The sequence below is a fragment of the Lepidochelys kempii genome, chromosome 1 (genome assembly GCF_965140265.1).
Source record: "Lepidochelys kempii isolate rLepKem1 chromosome 1, rLepKem1.hap2, whole genome shotgun sequence".
Taxonomy (NCBI): domain Eukaryota; kingdom Metazoa; phylum Chordata; order Testudines; family Cheloniidae; genus Lepidochelys; species Lepidochelys kempii.
This window is the reverse complement of record NC_133256.1, coordinates 97,202,014-97,221,011: the sequence shown is the minus strand read 5'-3', so window position 1 is coordinate 97,221,011 and position 18,998 is coordinate 97,202,014. Positions and strand designations below refer to the sequence as shown.

At 44.7% G+C, this 18,998-nt stretch overlaps 1 protein-coding gene and 1 long non-coding RNA gene across 10 annotated transcripts in view; both read right to left on the bottom strand.

Annotated features, from left to right (window-relative positions):
* MBNL2 (muscleblind like splicing regulator 2) overlaps positions 1-18,998 on the bottom strand; it is a 159,024-nt gene that overhangs the window by 31,664 nt on the left and 108,362 nt on the right. For all 9 annotated transcript variants that reach the window (XM_073348166.1, XM_073348176.1, XM_073348195.1 and 6 more), the window contains 2 exons: positions 14,202-14,402; positions 13,267-13,530 (listed from right to left, as the gene is read on the bottom strand). In XM_073348166.1, coding sequence (XP_073204267.1) covers positions 13,267-13,530; positions 14,202-14,402 — 465 coding nt within the window. The remainder of the gene's footprint in view (positions 1-13,266; positions 13,531-14,201; positions 14,403-18,998) is intronic.
* Positions 2,970-6,981, bottom strand: LOC140912912 (uncharacterized). The gene is made up of 2 exons (XR_012159413.1): positions 4,445-6,981; positions 2,970-3,561 (listed from the first exon to the last, which is right to left on the bottom strand). It is a non-coding gene; the product is annotated as an uncharacterized lncRNA (long non-coding RNA).

The following is an 18,998-nucleotide window of genomic DNA, read 5'->3' as shown; positions in this document are numbered from 1 at the left end:
TTAATGATCAGGAAAGGAGGGTCCAGGGGTCAGAGCACTAGCCTGGGCTGTGGGAGACCCAGATTCAATTTCTGATCTACCACAAATTTCCTTTGTGACCTTGGGCAAGTCACTTAGGGCTCATCCACATGCTGCGGCAGTCCTCACCCGTGGGATGTAAGGTCTAGTCTGCACTAGCATGTCATGCACTAACTGGCCTGTGTGGAGCCTGCTGGTGGGCACTAAATGTTCCCTAGTGTGTGTTAATGTATTACCATTTGAAACAGGACTGTGTTAACACACACCAAAAAACTTCTAGCACGCACAAATAGTGTCCACCCTGACCGGTTAGTGCACAACACACTGGTGCAGACTAGAATTTACACCGCACTGGTGAGGACTAACACACGATGCAAATGAACCATTAATCTTCTGTGCCTCACTTCCCCAACTGTAAAATAGAGATAATAGCACTTCCTTACTCACAGCACGGTTGTGAGGATAAATATGTTGACAAGTTTGTGAGGCACTCAGATACTATAGTAATGGGGACCGTATACGTACAATAGTAAGATAGAGAGGCCAGATCTAAGGGTTTTCTGTTTATTTTCCTCCACCTTGACCTGCTATCTTTGAAAAAGCTGATCACTCCCTCCTCTCTCCCTTCTGTAAAATATCTAACAATGCCCATCCATCTTTGAACAGTATTCTGAGATCACTAGGGACAAAAAACTATATGAGTTTGAAATATTATGGCTGGATTTAATTATGGAAGGTGATGAACGGTGTCAACTCTCTAACTAAACTAACTAAATGGGCGTTGAAGGTGCTCAACCCATTACTATTATCATCCAAAACACAGATCTCATCCACTCTCACAACTTCCCCTATTATCTCTATATTTATGACTCCAGAATCTGCACTCCTTATCCTCTTCCCTCAGTTTAGACTTAGATCCACACAGTAAGCCAAAAGGGACCATTGTGATAATCTAGTCTGGGGTCCTGTATACACAGGGCATAGGACTTCTCTGAATTAATTCCTTTTGAACTAGAGAATACATTTTAGGAAAACATCTAATTTTGATTTAAAAATTGCCATTGATGGAGAATTTGCCCCAACTCTTGGTAAATTGTTCCAATGGTTAATTACCCTCACTGTTAAAAATTATCACCTTATTTCTAGTTTGAATTTGTCTAGCATCAACTTCCACTTGTTATATCTTAGGGTATGTCCACACTAAAAATTAGGTTGATTTTGTAGAGTCGATTTTTAGAAATCGATTTTATACAGTCGATTGTGTATATCCCCACTAAGCGCATTAAGTCGGCAGAGTGCTTCCTTAATACCGTGGCTAGCATTGACTTACGGAGTGGTGCACTGTGGGTAGCTATCCCACAGTTCCTGCAGTCTCCACTGCCCACTGGAATTCTGGGTTAAGCTCCCATACCACAGCAAGCATGGAGCCCGCTCAGCTCACCGCTGCTGTTGTGAGTATTGTAAACACCTCGCGCATTATCCTGGAGTATATGTAGAACCGGTTGAAGAGACGCCAGCACGAGGACGATTGTGATGAGAACATGGACACAGACATTCCTGAAAGCTCAGGCTGTGGCAATTGGGACATCATGGTAGAAGTGGGGCTGGTTGATACAGTGGAACGCCGATTCTGGTCCTGGCAAACAAGCACAGACTGGTGGGACTGCATAGTGTTGCAGGTATGGGATGAGTCACAGTAGCTGCAAAACTTTCACATGCGTAAGGCCACTTCCCTGGAACCTTGTGAGTTGCTTTCCCCTGCCCTGAAGCACAGGAATACCAAGATGAGAGCTGCCCTGACAGTTGAGAAGCGAGTGGTGATAGCCCTGTGGAAACTTGCAACACCTGACTGCTACCGGTCAGTCGGAAATCAATTTGGAGTGGGCTAGTCTACTGTGGGGACTGCTGTGATCCAAGTAGCCAATGCAATCACTGACATTCTGTTATCAAGGGTAGTGACTCTGCGAAATGTGCAGGTCATAGCGGATGGCTTTGCTGCAATGCGGTTCCCTAACTGTGGTGGGGCGATAGATGGAACACATATCCCTATCTTGGCACCTGATCACCTTGCCAACCAGTACATAAACCGCAAGGGGTACTTCTCAATGGTGCTGCAAGCACTGGTGGATCACAAGGGACGTTTTCACTGACATCAACGTGGGATGGCCAGGAAAGGTGCATGACGATCGCATCTTTAGGAACTCCAGGCTGTTCGAGCAGCTGCAAGAAGGGACTTACTTCTCAGACCAGAAAATTACCATTGGGGATGTTGAAATGCCAATAGTTATCCTTGGGGACTCCGCCTAGCCCTTGATCCCATGGCTCATGAAGCCGTACACAGGCAACCTGGACAGTAGTAAGGAGCAGTTCAACTATAGGCTGAGCAAGTGCGCAATGGTGGTAGAATGTGCCTTTGGACGTTTGAAAGCCTGCAGGCACTGTTTGATGACTAGGTTAAACCTCAGCGCAACCAACATTCCCCTTGTTATTGCTGCTTGCTGTGTGCTCCATAATATCTGTGAGAGTAAGGGGGAGACATTTATAGCGGGGTGGGAGGTTGAGGCAAATCGCCTGTCGGCTGATTTTGAGCAGCCAGACACCAGGGTGATTAGAAGAGCACAGCGAGGCGCGCTGCACATCAGAGAGGCTTTGAAAATCAGTTTCATAACTGGCCAGGCTACAGTGTGACAGTTGTGTGTGTTTCTCCAAGATTTCGTGTGTGAAAATACCTGTTCACACAGGTATGTGGATCCAAATGCTGGAAGCATTGCAAACACAATTTTCTTCAAACAGTTAAATTTCACTGGCAGGGACATCCAGTACAGGCTACAGTGTGACAGTTGTGTGTGTTTCTCCTTGATGCAAACCCGCCCCCTTTGTTGATTTTAATCCCTGTAAGACAACCACCCTCCCCCCTTCAATCACAGCTGGCAAAGGAAATAAAGTAACTGTTGTTTTGAAACCATGCATTCTTTCTTTATTAATTAAAAAAAAAAGTGAGATAACTGACAAGGTAGCCCGGGTGGGGGAAGGAGGGCGGGGCAGGGGAAGGAGGGAAGGACAAGGCCATATTGCTTATTGTAGCCACACTACAAATCAAAACTGTTTGAATGACAGCTTTCTGTTGCTTGGGCCAACCTCTGGAGTGGAGTGGCTGGGTGCCTGGAGCCTCCCCACTGTGCGTTTTTGGACGTCTGGGTGAGGAGGATATGGAACCTGGGGAGGAGGGCAGGCAGTTATACAATGGATGCAGCAGGGGTCTGTGCTCTTGTTGGCTTTCCCGCAGCTCCAACAGACGCTTCATCATGTCCGTTTGCTCCCCCATTAGCCTCAGCATCGCCTCCTGCCTCTGATCTTTGTGCTCACTTAATGCTTTCCTGGCCTCTGCCAATGAATGCCTCCATGCATTAAGCTGTGCCCTATCAGTGTGGGAGGACTGCATGAGCTCGGAAATCTTGTCATTGCGAGTGTGTTTTTTTCTCCTTCTAATCTGCGATAACCTCAGGGACGGAGATGATAGGGGGAGCATAGAAACATTTGCACCTGGGGGGAGATAAAAAGGGAGAGTAAAATTTAAGATGATACATTTCTGAGAACAAAAGGGAGAATCTTTCAGAGTGAATCAAGCAATTCACAGCAGACAGCACATGTGCTTTAGGTACAAGGTCGCATTTTGCCTTTTTATATTGAGCGCCTGCTGGTATGGTGACACATCACACATGGCTGGGCAACAGAATTTGGTTTCCAGGCAGCCATGGTAAGCCTTTTGGTATGCAGGGTTGCCTTCCTCCGCCTTCATAACATGTGGGAATGGTTTCAAAATGCAGAGCCATCCTTTCCCATAGCAAGCAATGCCTGTTGGGTTTCACATTTAAAAGGAGGGGCTGCGGTTTTCGGGGGGAAGTGCAGCACACACCTCCCCCTACCCCACTGCATGGCTAGTCTCCGGGATGATCCCTTTTCGCCAAGCACAAGCAACCCAGCGTGAACGGGGTCCTTTTACTGTTCCCTTACAAAAATTCCTCTATTCCAACCAAGTGACCATGAATGATATCACTCTCCTTAGGCTAACACAGAAAGTTATAGCCCGAATGTTGCTTGAATGCGACCAAAACCCAGGACCATTCGCTGCCATGCTTTGTGCTGCAATGATTCCAGACTACTTGCTACTGGATTGGCGTGGTAAAGTGTCCTACCATGGAGGATGAAATAAGGCAACCCTCCCCAGAAACCTTCTGCAAAGGCTTACAGAGTACCTCCAGGAGAGCTTCATGGAGATGTCCCTGGAGGATTCCTGCTCCATCCCCAGACACATTAACAGACTTTTCCAGTAGCTGTACTGGCCGCAAATGCTTCCCAATTCTTCAGGGCAAATCAAACACTATTACTTTTAAACCCTGTACTGTAGTTACAAATGTGCACTCACCAGAGGTGCCTTCTCCAGCTTCAGGGTCCGGGAACCCGCCTTGGGAGGGTATTGGCTCCAGGATGAAGAAAAGGTCCTGGCTGCCAGGGAGAACGGATTCTCCGCTTGCCTGCTGTGCATTCTCCTCCTCCTCCTCTTCCTCATCCACAAAATTCTCCTCCCTGTTGCGTGAGACTCCCCCCTTGCAGGTGTCCACAGACAGTGGTAAGGTCACCCCCTTTAATGCCATGCGGCTGATCAGAGAAGCGGCATGTATAGGGCTCTGACCCGGAGTGACCATTTGCCTCCTTTGTCTTTTGGTAGGCTTGCCTGAGCTCCTTAACTTTCACGCGACACTGCTGTGTGTCCCTATTGTAGCCTCTCTCCACCATGCCCTGTGCGATTTTGGCATATATATTAGCATTTCTTCTTTTTGATCGGAGTTCGGCCTGCACAGATTCTTCTCCCCATACAGCAATCAGATCCAGTGTCTCCCTTTTGGTTCATGCTGGAGCTTGTTTGTGATTCTGGGGGGACTGCATGGTCACGTGAGCTCGCCACGCTGACCAAACAGGAAATGAAATTCAAAATTTTCTAGGGCTTTTCCTGTGTACCTGGCTAGTGCATCAGAGTTGAAAGTGCGGTCCAGAGAGATCACATTGGAGCACTCTGGAATAGTTCCCGGAGGCCAATACCGTCAAATTGCCCCAAATTCGACCCAGCAAGGTCGATTTCAGTGCTACTCCCCTTGCCGGGGAGGAGTACAGAAGTCGATTTTAACAGCCCTTTAGGTCGACAGAATGGGGTTGGTTGTGTAGATGCATTCATTTAAAAATCGACCTAATGCAGCTAAATTCGACCTAACCCCGTAGTGTAAACCAGGGCTTAGTGTGCTAGATCAGTGGTCTCCAAAGTGGGGTGCGTGCACCCCCCGGGGTGCGCCAGAGAATCCCAGGGGGTGTGCGGCTGGAGGAGTGCCGCTGGACGGCACTCTGCCGTTTTTTTTCTTTGGCGGCAGCTCTGCACACCTGCAGCAGGACTTCCCCTCCGGCGGGACGCCTGCGACAGGTCTTCCCTCCTCCTTTCTTCGGCTGCACTGTGGGGGTGCGCGATCCAAAAACTTTGGAAACCACTGTGCTAGACTGAAGAGCCCTCTACTATCAAATTTCTGTACCCAATTTAAGTACTTATAGACTGATCAAATCACCCCTCAACCTTCTTTGTTAAACCAAATAGATTGAGGTCCCTGAGTCTTTCACCATAAGGCCGTTCTTTTAATCCTTTAATTGCTCTTGTGGCTCTCTGAACCTCCAATTATCTCCAACTATCAACATTGTTTTTGAATTGTGGACACCAAAACTGGACATAATATTCTAACAGCAGACGCACCAGTGCCCAATACCAAGGTAACACAACCAAGGATTGCAACAGCCATTTTGGCCACAGTGTCACACTGGAAGCTCACACTGAGCTGATTCACAACTTTGCATTGGTCTTGCATACATCTCAACCTGTTTGCTCCATTGCAAACTCCCTTCTTTGAATCCTTTTGCAGGCTTTTCCCTTGCCTTCCAGATCAAGTCAAGCTACTAGTGCTCAATTTCAAGGTTCTATAGTAGCAATGTCTCTACCTATAAGGCAGCTCTTGTTTCCTCCTTGTCTCTCCTGCCCGCCATGCCTTTCGCTTGACTGTCCACTTCTTCCTCATATCTTCACAACCTTCTTCCCTTTCACCCCTACGCTTGAAGCCTTGTTCACCAAAGAACCTCCCTCTCACCAATCAAACCCCTCTATAAAACTATTTCTTCCACCAGCCCTTTCCATAATAACCAACCATTGGAGAGAAACAAAAGGAGAGAGGTGGGAGAAAGAAAACAAATAAAATTAACTAGCCGCATGAAGTCTCTATATTTTATCTACCACATATACTTTATGTATACTATTATGAGGTGTGTTTAAGGTATGGTGAATATTTAATTTCATTTAGATTTTGTGTTTTTCTGAATGTCTTCTTTCACGTTTCTTACTGCACTGAACACACTTTTAGTGCTCCATAAATAATGTAATGATTATACTAATGGATCACACTGTCTTCAAATTCACTTAACAAAGCACAAAAATACCAAAACACTGGTTTTCATCTATAAATAGTCTGAGCTCTGGCTATTTCACAGACTGCCCATCTCCTTGCTTTTACCTCAAAAGCTGAGATCAGCTAAGGCAGGGCAAACTACGGCCCACGGGCCACATCCGGCCCTCCAGACAATTTAATCTGGTCCTGGAGCTCCCGCTGGGGAACGGGGCCCGGGGCTTGCCCTGCTCCCGCACCCCAGCTGGGAAGTGGGGTAGGAGGCCACTTCGCATGTGCGTGCTGAGGCTCCTGGAAGCAGCAGCACGTTCCCCCTCCAGCTCCTACGTTTAGGGGCAGCCAGGGGGCTCTGTGCGCTGCTCCCGCCCCAAGCGCTGCCCCCTCAGCTCCCACTGGCCGGGAACTGTGGCTAATGGGAGCTGCGGGGCGGTGCCTGCAGACAGGGCAGCTCACAGAGCCGCCTGGCCGCACCTCCACATAGGAGCCAGAGTGGGGACATGCCACTGCTTCCAGGAGCTGCTTGAAGAAAGCGCCGCCTGGAGCCTGCACTCCTGACCCCCTCCCGTGCTCCAGTCCCCTGCCCCAGCCCTGATCCCTCTCCCGCACACCCCAACCCCCTGCCCCAGCCTGGAGCCCCCTCCCATACCCTGAACGTCTCATTTCTGGCCCCTCTCCAGAGCCTGCATCCCCAGACAGAGCCATCATGCCCTCCTGCACCCCAACCCCAATTTTGTGAGCATTCATGGCCCACCATACAATTTCCATACCCAGATGTGGCCCTCGGGCCAAAAAGTTTGCCCACCCTCGAGCTAAGGCATTTAAGGAAAAGTTACTAGGTTTAAATGTCAGGGGCTAGAGGTAGGGTAATTCCTAAAGGAGTCTTGAACTCTGGAATTCACTGACCCCTTGGTCTGCCTGGGATTCTTTCCTGGAGGCACAACACCGAAGATGTACCCTGAGGTAGTGGGGACAAAGGTGACTTTATCTCATCTTAACTCTATTTTATGGTGGCCCTAGAGCAGTAGTCACCAACCAGTCGATCGCGATCGACTGGTTGATCCTGGGGACTCTCCCAGTTGATCACGATCTCCGAGGGTGTTGCTGGACTGCTGCTACGGCAGGCTCCCTGCTGCTGCAGCCCCACGCTGCTCCTGGAAGTGACCAGCACGCCCCCACGGGGGCAGGGAGGAAGGGGCGGACAGAGGTCTTGGCATGCTGCTCCTGTCTGAAAGCAACACCTCTGCAGCTCCCATTGGCTGGGAACAGAGAACTGTGGCCAATGGGAGCTGTGGGGGCCATGACGGCAGAAAGGGGCAGTGCACAGAGCCATGTGCTCTCCATCCCCCTCCTCAGGGGCCTCAGGGACACGTTGTCCCCTTCCAGGAGCAGTGTGGGGACAGGGCAGGCAGGGAGCCTGCCTCATCCTCACTGTGCCACCAAGTGGGAGCCACCTGAGGCAAGTGCCACCCCCTGAGAGACCACACCCCAACCCCCTCCTGGAGCCAGGACCCCATACCCCCTCCTATACCCCAAGCCCCAGCCGTGAGCCTCCTCCCAGGGTGAGCACCCCAAACCCTCTTGTGGACTCCAATCCCCTGCCCCAGACCTGACCCCCGCAGAGAGCCAGCATCCCGCAACCGCTCCTGCACCCCAACACTCTGCCTTAGCCCGGAGCGCCCCCCTCTCCCCCCCTGCACCCAAATTTTCTCCCAGAGCTTGCACCGTTCACCCCTTCCTGTACCCCAACCCCCTGCCCCAGGCTCCTCCCAGAGCTCCCTCCCACACTGCGAACCCCTCGGCCCCAGCCCAGAGCCTGCACCCACTTCCGAACTTCCTGGGTTGTCCTTAAATTCAAAAAGTGATCTTAGACATAAAAAGGTTGGAGACCACTGCCCTAGAGCTACTTTTATGCTGCTAAATAGCCCACATAAGCCAAGAATCTTTGCTTGTTTTTTGATAATGTTTTTTGAGGGGGTTCAAGAATGGAGTTCTCACATTTGCCATAATGTGGACCACTTCTCACTAGTGCCATGGACAATCTCCCTTCCTTTCATAATGACACCTCCCCTCACCTTCACTATCACACAACTTCCCTGGGCAACTATGGCAATTGTTTAAAGTGGAAAAGAAAGTGCTCCACACACCATCAGTGACCTACAGAGTACAGTTAGGAAACTGTTGATTTTGGAATTTTTGACTAACTGATGGGGGAATTATCTTCTGTGTTGATTACCATGTAGCACTGGCTGTTATACATGGTTGTAAATTTTGCTTCAAGGCTGTTTAATAAGTGTTTTTATAAAGGTAAAAGAGTTCCAACATGGGTGAAGATATATGTTAACATGTTCTACAGCAAAAATATGTGCTGTTCGAACATTTATGAAGTGTGTAAATTAACCCCTTCTCTTAGTATTAGTCTATAAAGCCCTGCATAATCTAGGCTTTAAGTACTCAAGCCTTTTGATCCATATTCTTGCCCAACAAGTATTCGGGTATGTCTGCTGTGAGACCATAATTTCAACTCAGGACCCATCTGGAAGCAGGAACTGTTGGTTAAGGATCCTTGATTGTTCCTTCCAACGGAGATCCACCAGAATTATTATTATTTTTTTAGGTCAGACAGTATTTTGACTGAATAATTCTTGACCATTTTTGGGGGGGCCTCGCTTATATATATATATATTGTATCAGCAACCACTTTTCCCCATACTCTTCCATATTATTTGTCCCAATGGAGAATTGACTCCATTTATTTATTTTGACCCCTGGTTTCCCTTTGTTTTGGATTTGTATTAAATAAAAATAAGTGGGATGAAAAAAAGCTTCTTTTGTCTACATTATAACTCTTCCGAGTTTAAATATCCAATTAAAGGCCATCTATAAAATTTTCCACAGGAATAATATACCATCATCTGGCTTTCAGCCTTCTTCTCCTTTGGTGGTATAATGCTAGTAATTCAAACTTGTATTTCAAAAGACTCTTCCTCTTGGTCTCTGTTTTGAATGTGGCTTATTTCAATAAAAGGAGGCATATCTTAGAACTAGTTTGGCTCAGAAAAATACTTTGCTTATTTTTTTATTAGGGCTGTCAAGCAATTTAAAAAATTAATCGCAATTAATCACACTGCTAAACAATAATAGAATACCATTTATTTAAATTTTTTTAATGTTTTGTACATTTTCAAATATATTGATTTAAATTACAACACAAAATACAAACTGTACAGTGCTCACTTTATATTTATTTTTTATTACAAGTATTTGCACTGTAAAAAAACAAAATAGTATTTTTCAATTCACCTAATACAAGTACTGTAGTGCAATCTCTTTATCCTGAAAGCTGAACTTACAAATGTAGAATTATGTGGAAAAAAACCTTCATTCAAACATAAAACAATGTAAAATTTTAGAGTCTGCAAGTCCACTCAGTCCTACTTCTTGTTCAGCCAACTGCTCAGACAAACAATTTTGTTTACATTTGCAGGAGATAATGCTGCCTGCTTCTCGTTTACATTGTCACCTGAAAGTGAGAACAGGCTTTCTCATGGTACTGTTGTAGCTGGTGTCGCAAGATATTTATGCGCCAGATGTGCAAAAGATTAACATATCCCTTCATGCTTCAACCACCATTCCAGGGGACATGGGTCCATGCTGATGACTGGTTCTGCTCAATAACAATCCAAAGCAGTGCGGACTGACGCAGGTTCATTTTCATTTTCTGAGTCAGATACCATCAGCAGAAGGTTGATTTTCTTTTTTGGTGGTTTGGGTTTTGTAGTTTCCTCACCAGAGTGTAGCTCTTCTCAGACTTCAGAAAGCATGCTCCACACCTCGTCCCTCTCAGATTTTGGAAGGCACTTCAGATTTTTAAACCTTGGGTTGAGTGCTGTAGCTATCTTTAGAAATCTCACATTGGTACCTTCTTTGCGTTTTGTGAAATCTGCAGTGAAAGTGTTCTTAAAATGAACAACATGTTCTGGGTCATCATCCGGGACTACTATAACATGAAATATATGGCAGAATGTGGGTAAAACAGAGCAGGGGACATACAATTCTCCCCCAAGGAATTCAATCACAAAAAAAAATGCGTTAATTGAATTTAACAAGTGTCATAAGCATGGAAGCATGTCATCTGGAATGGTGGCCGAAGCATGAAGGGGCATATGGATGTTTAGCATATCTGGCACGTAAATACGCTGCAATGCCAGCTACAAAAGTGCCATGTGAACGCCTGTTCTCACTGTCTGGTGACACTGTAAATAAGAAGAGGGCAGGATTATTTCCTGTAAATGTAAACAAACTTGTTTGTCTTAGCGATTGACTGAACAAGAAGTAGGACTGAGTGGACTTATAGGTTCTGAAGTTTTACATTGTTTTGGTTTTGAGTGCAGTTAAGTAACAAAAAAACCCTAAATTTGTAACTTGCACTTTCACGACAAAGAGATTGCACTACAGAACTTGTATGAGGTGAATTGAAAAATACTATTTTTTTAAAATCATTTTTACAGTGCAAATATTTGTAATAAAAATAATTCACATTTTAATTTCAATTGCAACAAAGAATACAAAATATATGAAAATGTAGGAAAATATCCAAAATATTTAATAAATTTCTATTGGTATTCTATTGTTTTAACAGTGCGATTAAAACTGCAATTAATCGCGATTACTTTTTTTAATCACGATTAGTTTTTTGAGTTAATCACGTGAGGTATCTGCTCTTAATCGACAAGCCTCATTTTTATATCTAGAAGTAACGAATTTTGCATGACTGAAGGACTGGTACTGCATCTGGATGAAATGTATTTTAATTTATTAGCCAAAAATGCAGTTTCGATCAACCTGAAACTATTCATGAATTTGACCTGGTTCATTTTGGCTGTGAAAAAGATTACAGGGCCAGTTTCAGAAAGAGTGCATGTGTTTGTCCATGTGTCCCTCACGACCTTTAGTCCATTTAGTCCAAATTTAGGGCATTTGCAAGGCAGGTGGGAGACCAAGATTTGAATTGCCATTCTGGAACAGGGATTTCTACACAAGTCTCCTCCCTTGCCAAGTGAGTTCTCTAACCACCGGGCTATAGACTATTGTGGATGGGTTGCTCTCAATCTCTCCTGTTGAAGCTGTTCCACTTTGTATAAATACTTACATTTTCAGTGGGCCAAAGTGAGATACTGAACTTGACTCTATAGTCCGGTGATTAAGGCACTTACCTGGGAGATAAAAGCCATGGATGCAAATCTTCTCTCTGCCTGATTCAGAGGAGGGAACTGAATTTTTTGGACTCAAATCTAATATTTTTTCTGATTTTTCGGTTTCCTGGGCATTCTGCATTCCCCCCACCACCCCAAAAATCAGTCATCTGTCCTGCTCTAATTGTTACAGCAAAAATCTCAGATATTCACTCTTTTATTTCCAGATCGGTCCTCAGTTTCTGTGAGTGCAGAGAAGGTTTAGCTAAAATTCCTATATTTTAAATAGAGACTGGAAATACTGTAGGAGAAAATACTGAATTAGGGGAAATTCTCCTCTGTTCTTTTCAGATATTTAAATTATTTCACAGTTGCCACATTTGAAAGAAACTCACTCTTTGTCCCCTAAATGTCTGGTCTCTACTTATTTGCTAAATACAATACCCTGTGATAGTTATATACTGTACTGTATTGTGTTTCTGGTAGGCTTCTTACTCTAAGAGTAACTGTATTGTCTACATCTATTGTATGCACTACCCACAAGTCACATCTGTATAATTATTCTTTCAGTGCCAGGAATTAGGACAATGCTGCTTTGATCTGTGGGCTGACTGTACTGCTGTCCCCTGAATAAAACCCTGCATGCTTTATTTGTTCAACTCTATCAATACAGGTGTAGAACTGTTGCTAGTAACAGTATCAACCATTCTGCAAGAGGACACTGAGGGAAAGACATCTCTAAATATGTTTCAGTAATAGTATAAAACTTCTGAAAACAAATCAGATCCTTTAACTTCTTTTGTTTGACCTTACTAGATACATTTTTATTAATTTTATTTATAGGCATTATTATGGCATTCACAGATATACAAGCTGAATGTCTGAAAACATTAATGAATTAAGCTTCACAATTAAGTGCCTTATTTCCATTTTACTAATGGGGAAACTGAGTCACAGGGCAATTAAAAATGGCCTGCTCAGGATATTACTGTAAGTCAGTGGGAAATACCAGATCTCTCATCTGTGCCCCGTGTCTTGGAAACAAAACCACTTCTTCCTTTATTCCTTGTTTCCTAATTTTTCAGATTATATTTCTGCCATCAAAGAGATAATATAGCATATGTGTACATACTTCCCATTGACCACTAAGTTCTACCAGTTTTATTTCTCACCAAGAAATATTAGGAGGCAAATTTGGCATATCATCATGGAGCAGAGAGCAAAGACAGTGCAAAGTGTCTAACTGCTTCACTCTATTCAGAAGAGGAACCTATTATGCTAAAATAACTGAGGGAGGGAGAAAGTATTTTTCCCTAAAGCAGTGGTTCCCAAACTTGTTCCCTGCTTCTGCAGGGAAAGCCCCTGGTGGGCCGAGCCGGTTTCCCTGCACAAGCGGAGGAACAAGTTTGGGAACCACTGCCCTAAAGAAAGTAATACTTTTTAGAATTCCTAGCTTTTATGATGAATGTGTGAAAATCAACAACTTAAACAACACTTCTAATTGGAGAAAAACAATAATTGATAAGTTTATGAAAAATTTAACCATATAGTCTTGCACTTACCATCACTGTAGCAGCTGCAGCAGCTGCTTGAGCTGCCACTGCAGCCTGGTTGGCTTGATGTTGAGCAGCTTTGATTTTGGCCTGCAAATGTGCAGGAGGGTGAAAATATTTGCATTTCTCCCTCATGCAACGCCCCTTTATGTAATCCATACAAACGGTTACAGTGTTGTCATTTGTGTCAATCATTGTGCTATCTGCAGGATGTGCAAAGCGGCAGTCAGTCTCTCCCCGCGCGCAGTTTCCTCGCTGGAACTCCCTGCATACCTATGTGCAAAACAATACTAATTACAGCTGATGGACCCACAGCAATATTAACTGGGAAAAACAAAACAAAAAACCACATACACAGCTCATTCTTTATTGTATTTTAGACTTGTCCCAACTGTTTGCAACAGTCCTTTACATGTTTGTTAAATATGTTTGCCTGCCCTTAATTAAGTTGCAGTTAATATAGCTGTGTTGTTTGATAGTAAGTTGAACTTACATAGAACTGTGTCATTTCAAAAAATCTATTCTTGTTCACCAACATAAAACCCTTAAGAATATTATTCAGTGGTGTCAATTAAACGCTCCTGTGGCCCCAGTTACTTTCTCTATGAAGAAACTCATAATGACAGAGCTGTATTTTAAAACTCAACCCCTTTTGTTACCTTTGATGTTGATCAGGCATATTAAATTTGAGCAATCAACTCTAGAACACATTCACTGAATTTTTATCCAAACCATATTAAAAAAAATGACGACACTAAAACAATGGTAACATTTCCACCGAGTACAAGCGTAAATCCTACAAGAGTACTTATGAGATCTATAGTTTAATAACTAAAGATTAGGCTATATTAGAGAGCGCTTCTAAGGACAACAAAGCTTTTCAAAGCTTTCACGTATAAATTAGCAGAAAATTACATTTCTAGTCACAATGGTGTCTGTAGTACCTCCAGTTTATCAGTCCTCAAGAGTTTCTGAGTAGCAGTCGAACCAGGAACTGTGACAGGGGGACTTCCAGGAACAATGACAGGCGGTGTGGGTAGGATTTCAGTAGGAACTAACCCAACTCCAGGGGTTACAGGTGTTAAGTAAGGAGCAAAGCTAATAGCTGTGTTCGTTCCTATTGTTGGACCTACTGGAAATGTGGGCTGCAAAATGAAAACATAGTGAGATGAAAAATAAATAGGTAACCTTACATTGAAACTATTTTTTTAAAAAGTTTGCAGATCTTATTTGATGTCTTTTGTACATTTTCCCTGGTTTTGATTCATTTTCTTAATCAGAATTTAAAAGAGTTGACAACATTACACTGCATATTTTCTTCTCTTAAACATGGAATACAGCGGTTCTAGAACTGGGGTCTGCGGACCCAAGTCATGTCCAGGGCTGCTGGCTCCACTGATCAACTCCTCCCTCTCCCTCCCAGTTCCTCCTACACACCGTGGAACAGCTGTTCAGCGGCGTGCAGGAGGCACTGGGAGGGAGAGGGAGGAGTGGGGACAGGACACGCTCAGGGGAGGGAGCGGAAAGAGGTGGGGAAGAGGAGGGGCAGGGCTGGAGAGGGAAGAGGTGGGGTGGGAACGGGGCCTTTGTGGAAGGGGTGGAGTGGGGGCAGGGCCTGAGGATGAGTGTGGGTTGAGCATCCCCGGGGAAAATTAGAAGCCATTTGGGGGGGGCCGCAAAATTTTTAAAATCAAAATGGGGGTTCTTGGGTTGCGAAAGTTTGAGAATCGCTGATGTAATAAATTCCAGTGAAGGACAGGAACAGCATTTTGCAGCCATATTATGAGAAAAGGAGTTCTCAGTGCATCTACACATGTCAGCTATAATTTGAATCTGGATATCTAATGAGATTACACTTCATATTACATTTCAAATTTATTTATACATCTCAGATAAAGTGCATCTTATTTCTACTGCTTTCTCTTTCTATCTGCTTCCCTAGTAAAACTGAATTTTATAGGTAAAATGTTATTCAGTATATTGAATCCATCTTTGTAATAATAGTATACATTATATAAGCTCTTTCACATGTTACATCTACCACCTTGCATGCCGTATTTTGTATTTCTATACAATTTAAGTTACTGTGCCTACAAGGGTGAAAATAACTGAGGACACGTACCGGTACGGGGGCAGCTCCGGCCCCTGGAAGAGGCGAGGCCTCTGGCAGAAGGGGCGGGGCTGGGGGTCAGCATCCCCCAACCAGCCCTTCCATGCCGCCTGGCCTGCACTGCCTGGGGCTCCCGTGTTGATTTAAAGGGCCCGGGGCTCTGGACACTGCTGCTGCAGTAGTGGCATCTGGAGCCCCGGGCCCTTTTAAATGGCTGGCCCCACGGCAGCTGCTCCCTTTGCCGCCCTCCCACCCCCACACCTGTCGGCAGCCAGGGCGGGCAAAAGGGGCAGAGTCGTTAAAGTGCTGCAGGGTCCTTTGCCGCAGCAGCGCTTTAACGTTGCTGCTCCACCGCCCCCCACCCCGTCGGCGGCCCTGCCGGTACGAACCCTACCAGCAGGGCCGCTGACAGGGGAGGCAAAAGGGGCAGGGACATTAAAGTGCTGCCATGGCAGTGCTTTAATGTGGGCTGGGTATGGGCCGGTGAGGGTTCTTACCGGTACGCAGTACCGGCTCACTTTCACCCCTGTATGCCTATGACATGTAAAAACTGGCCTGTGCAATGTTTATGTTATATTCAACTGCCACCTGTGGCAAATGGAACATTTATTATTGGGCCCAATATTTAGGTCGTGATCTTTTCAGGTTGATGGGCTGTGGTAGAGAGATTGGTCTCTCTAAGCTTAGCCAATCAAAATCGTTTGAGGGGTGGGAATGATATGGGTCTGAAATTATGTTTCACAACCATTTAAAGCAATGTAATGCAATGAAGCTGTATCAAGAGGAAGACGCAATTCTGTGATGCAGAAATCCAGTTCAGATGAAGCAGGATAGCAGATTTGCCAACATATATTCCATAGGGTGGGGAGTCAATGCAGTCCCATGGTCAGGACTGGAAAGGTCTTTTGTAGGCCTGCAGTGTCGATGTTTGCTAGAGGCAAACTATAATTATAATGTGAAAAGAATGTGCATGGAAATGTAGCACGTCTCAGACTAGTGTGGACTCTGGACTAATGCTACTGGAGCAGTTGCAGAGATATAGTTTGTACCTGCACTCACTACTGTACTCTATCAGGTTCCTGAACCACGCTATGCAACACTTGCCAGGTCAGAAATGCAGGGTCTGTTATGTAGGACTAAAAGTAAAGCTCCAAAATAAGCTGGCAACTAGAAAATGCCAAGATGTAGCAGAGCTCTGAAGAGACACTTAGAAAATGTAAAGAGGCAGACATATCTTTCTCTTCATGTTGGCCTCTATAGGCTCTATTAGAAGGGGAAGCTAGCCATCAACACTTATGAAACAGCCTTAGGGGAAAGAGTAGGACTCAAAGGGGTTTTGGAGAAAGCTGCTTGTCAAGAATGAATCCAGCGTAGTCCCCAAGAAGATGTTGAGAGCAGCAGAAGAACCAACCAGTGTACCCAGCTGCAGGAAAAGATCATCTAGTTATCACTCATGCAAAGATTAACACTTAAAAAAATTTTTTTTTCCACTGCCCATCAAAAAATGTGCTCATACCCTTGCTAAATACTATCCATAAACTGTAAATCAAAATAAGGAAATAATTATAAGAAAAAAAAGGATTCTTGCTATAACAGGTCTATGCTCAGTTTTTTCACACAATCGCTATTATAAACATGCTATTGCAGCGCAATGTTTAATAGAAAAAATAAAATCTTTTCACTAGATATAATTTCAAGAAGAACCTACAAGCTTCATTGAATGTTTAGGTATTTCTTTTATACTTTTTATTCCGCTACGTCAATGATAATCTACCACAACCCACTAGCAGTTTGAGACAGAGAAAAAGAACTTGCTTTTTACTCCCTGTTGGTAGGTGAAATAATAAAGTTTGAATGATGATTGTATTGATACGGTGGCGAAAAGGAAAGAAACTTCTATGTGAAATTTAGGGGATTCCTTTGCTTACAGTAGTGACAAGTTTAACCAATATCCTATTACATACAAAATCCCCACTAATGTAAAAGAACATTAAAGTTGCAAAGTCAAACACAAAACAGTTAGGAAATGTCAATTAAGATTGTTTATTCTGCCTAGTGCATATGCAGTATGATACATACTTTAATTATACAATCACATACTATTTCTACCATATTATCCCTGCCTCATTCAAGGCACAGGATGGACAATGCTCAGGAATGAGGTAGCTATTCAAAATTTCCTCATCATTCCGTGTGTAGCCCCTAGGCCTTATTTATTATGCACCGTCCAAACCATGCACTGAAATAAAGAATTGTTAATTGATTCATGGACTTTTTAATGGTGCTCATCTCTGTGATATTTGGGCACCTCACTAATATTAATGAATATATCTTCACACCTCTTCTGTGAGAAAGAAAATTATTATTATCCCCATTTTACAGATTGAGCATGGAGAAATTAAAACCATAATGTGCAGAAGAATCCACTAATTTTGGGTGCCTACCCTGACAGACTTAGGGCCTGATTTTTCAGAATACTTAGCATTTTTATATTGTTACTGTGATGCTGGCAGAGCAGATGCCAGCTCACGCCCAGACCCCTAGCACTCACTGAACACTGACAAATGCATAGCTGGAAACCAAACTGGCTCATCTGTGGGTTAATATTGTTAAAACAGGTATTAGATTTATAAGAATGTGTTTAGACTAGATGGAATACTTGTAGGATGCTTTGTATATTCATCTCACTTTTAACATCTGTACCCCATGTTACAGTAAAAGCTGTTTTATCTGGCACTTCACCAACTGGAAAGCTCTACAAACTGCATTTCTGATCTTCATAGAAATTCCAGTTTATAGTCTGGTTGGCGCATGTCTGGCAGGGGGTTGGGGCACGGGAGAGGGTACGGAGCGTGGGCACTGGGAGGGAGTTTGGGTACAGGAAGGGGCTTGGGATGCCAATGGGAGCTGCGGGGGCGGTACCTGCGGGCGGAGGCAGCATGCAGAGTGGCCTACCCACGCATCCGCCTAAAAGCAGCCAGGACAGATTGCCACTTGCAGGGAGCCGCCCGAGGTGAACGCTCCTGGATCCGGCACCCCAAGCCCCCTCCCGCGCTCCAGCCCACTGCCCCGACCCCTCTCCCACACCCAAACTCCATCCCAGAGCCTGCACCCTGCAACTCCTCCCTTGCCCCAGCCCCAAACCCCCTCCCGCACCCAACCTCCCTCCCTCTTAGTTAATCGGCATTTTTCACTTACCAGCACCCCCCATTCTCCAACATGCCAGATAAAACAGCTTTTACTGTACAAGGTTATAGTAGGTGTTTGCATGGTAATCCTCTGTAATTGTGTAAGTCATCAAATAGGAAAGGAACATTAATTAATGTAGAAATGCTGGCTTCCTACAGAAGGTGTTAGGTCTGGCCCAGCAAGAAGGCCCACTGAAACTAAATGAGCCATTGTGAAACATCGAAGAACAAGAACTCTGTCGATTGCTCCTCCCAACACCCATGTAGAGAAGACGTGCAGGTGGACTTGTTCCATCAACTTGAACTCTGGGGGGAAGGGAATAAAAATCACTGATAAGAAAGAACTGTACCTCTAAGCTGCTTGAACTGTAAGGGGCGAAGATTTCTAAGCATAAGCAAGAGTTCCCCTGGCCTTGGCCTGGGTTAGCCCTAAAGTACATATA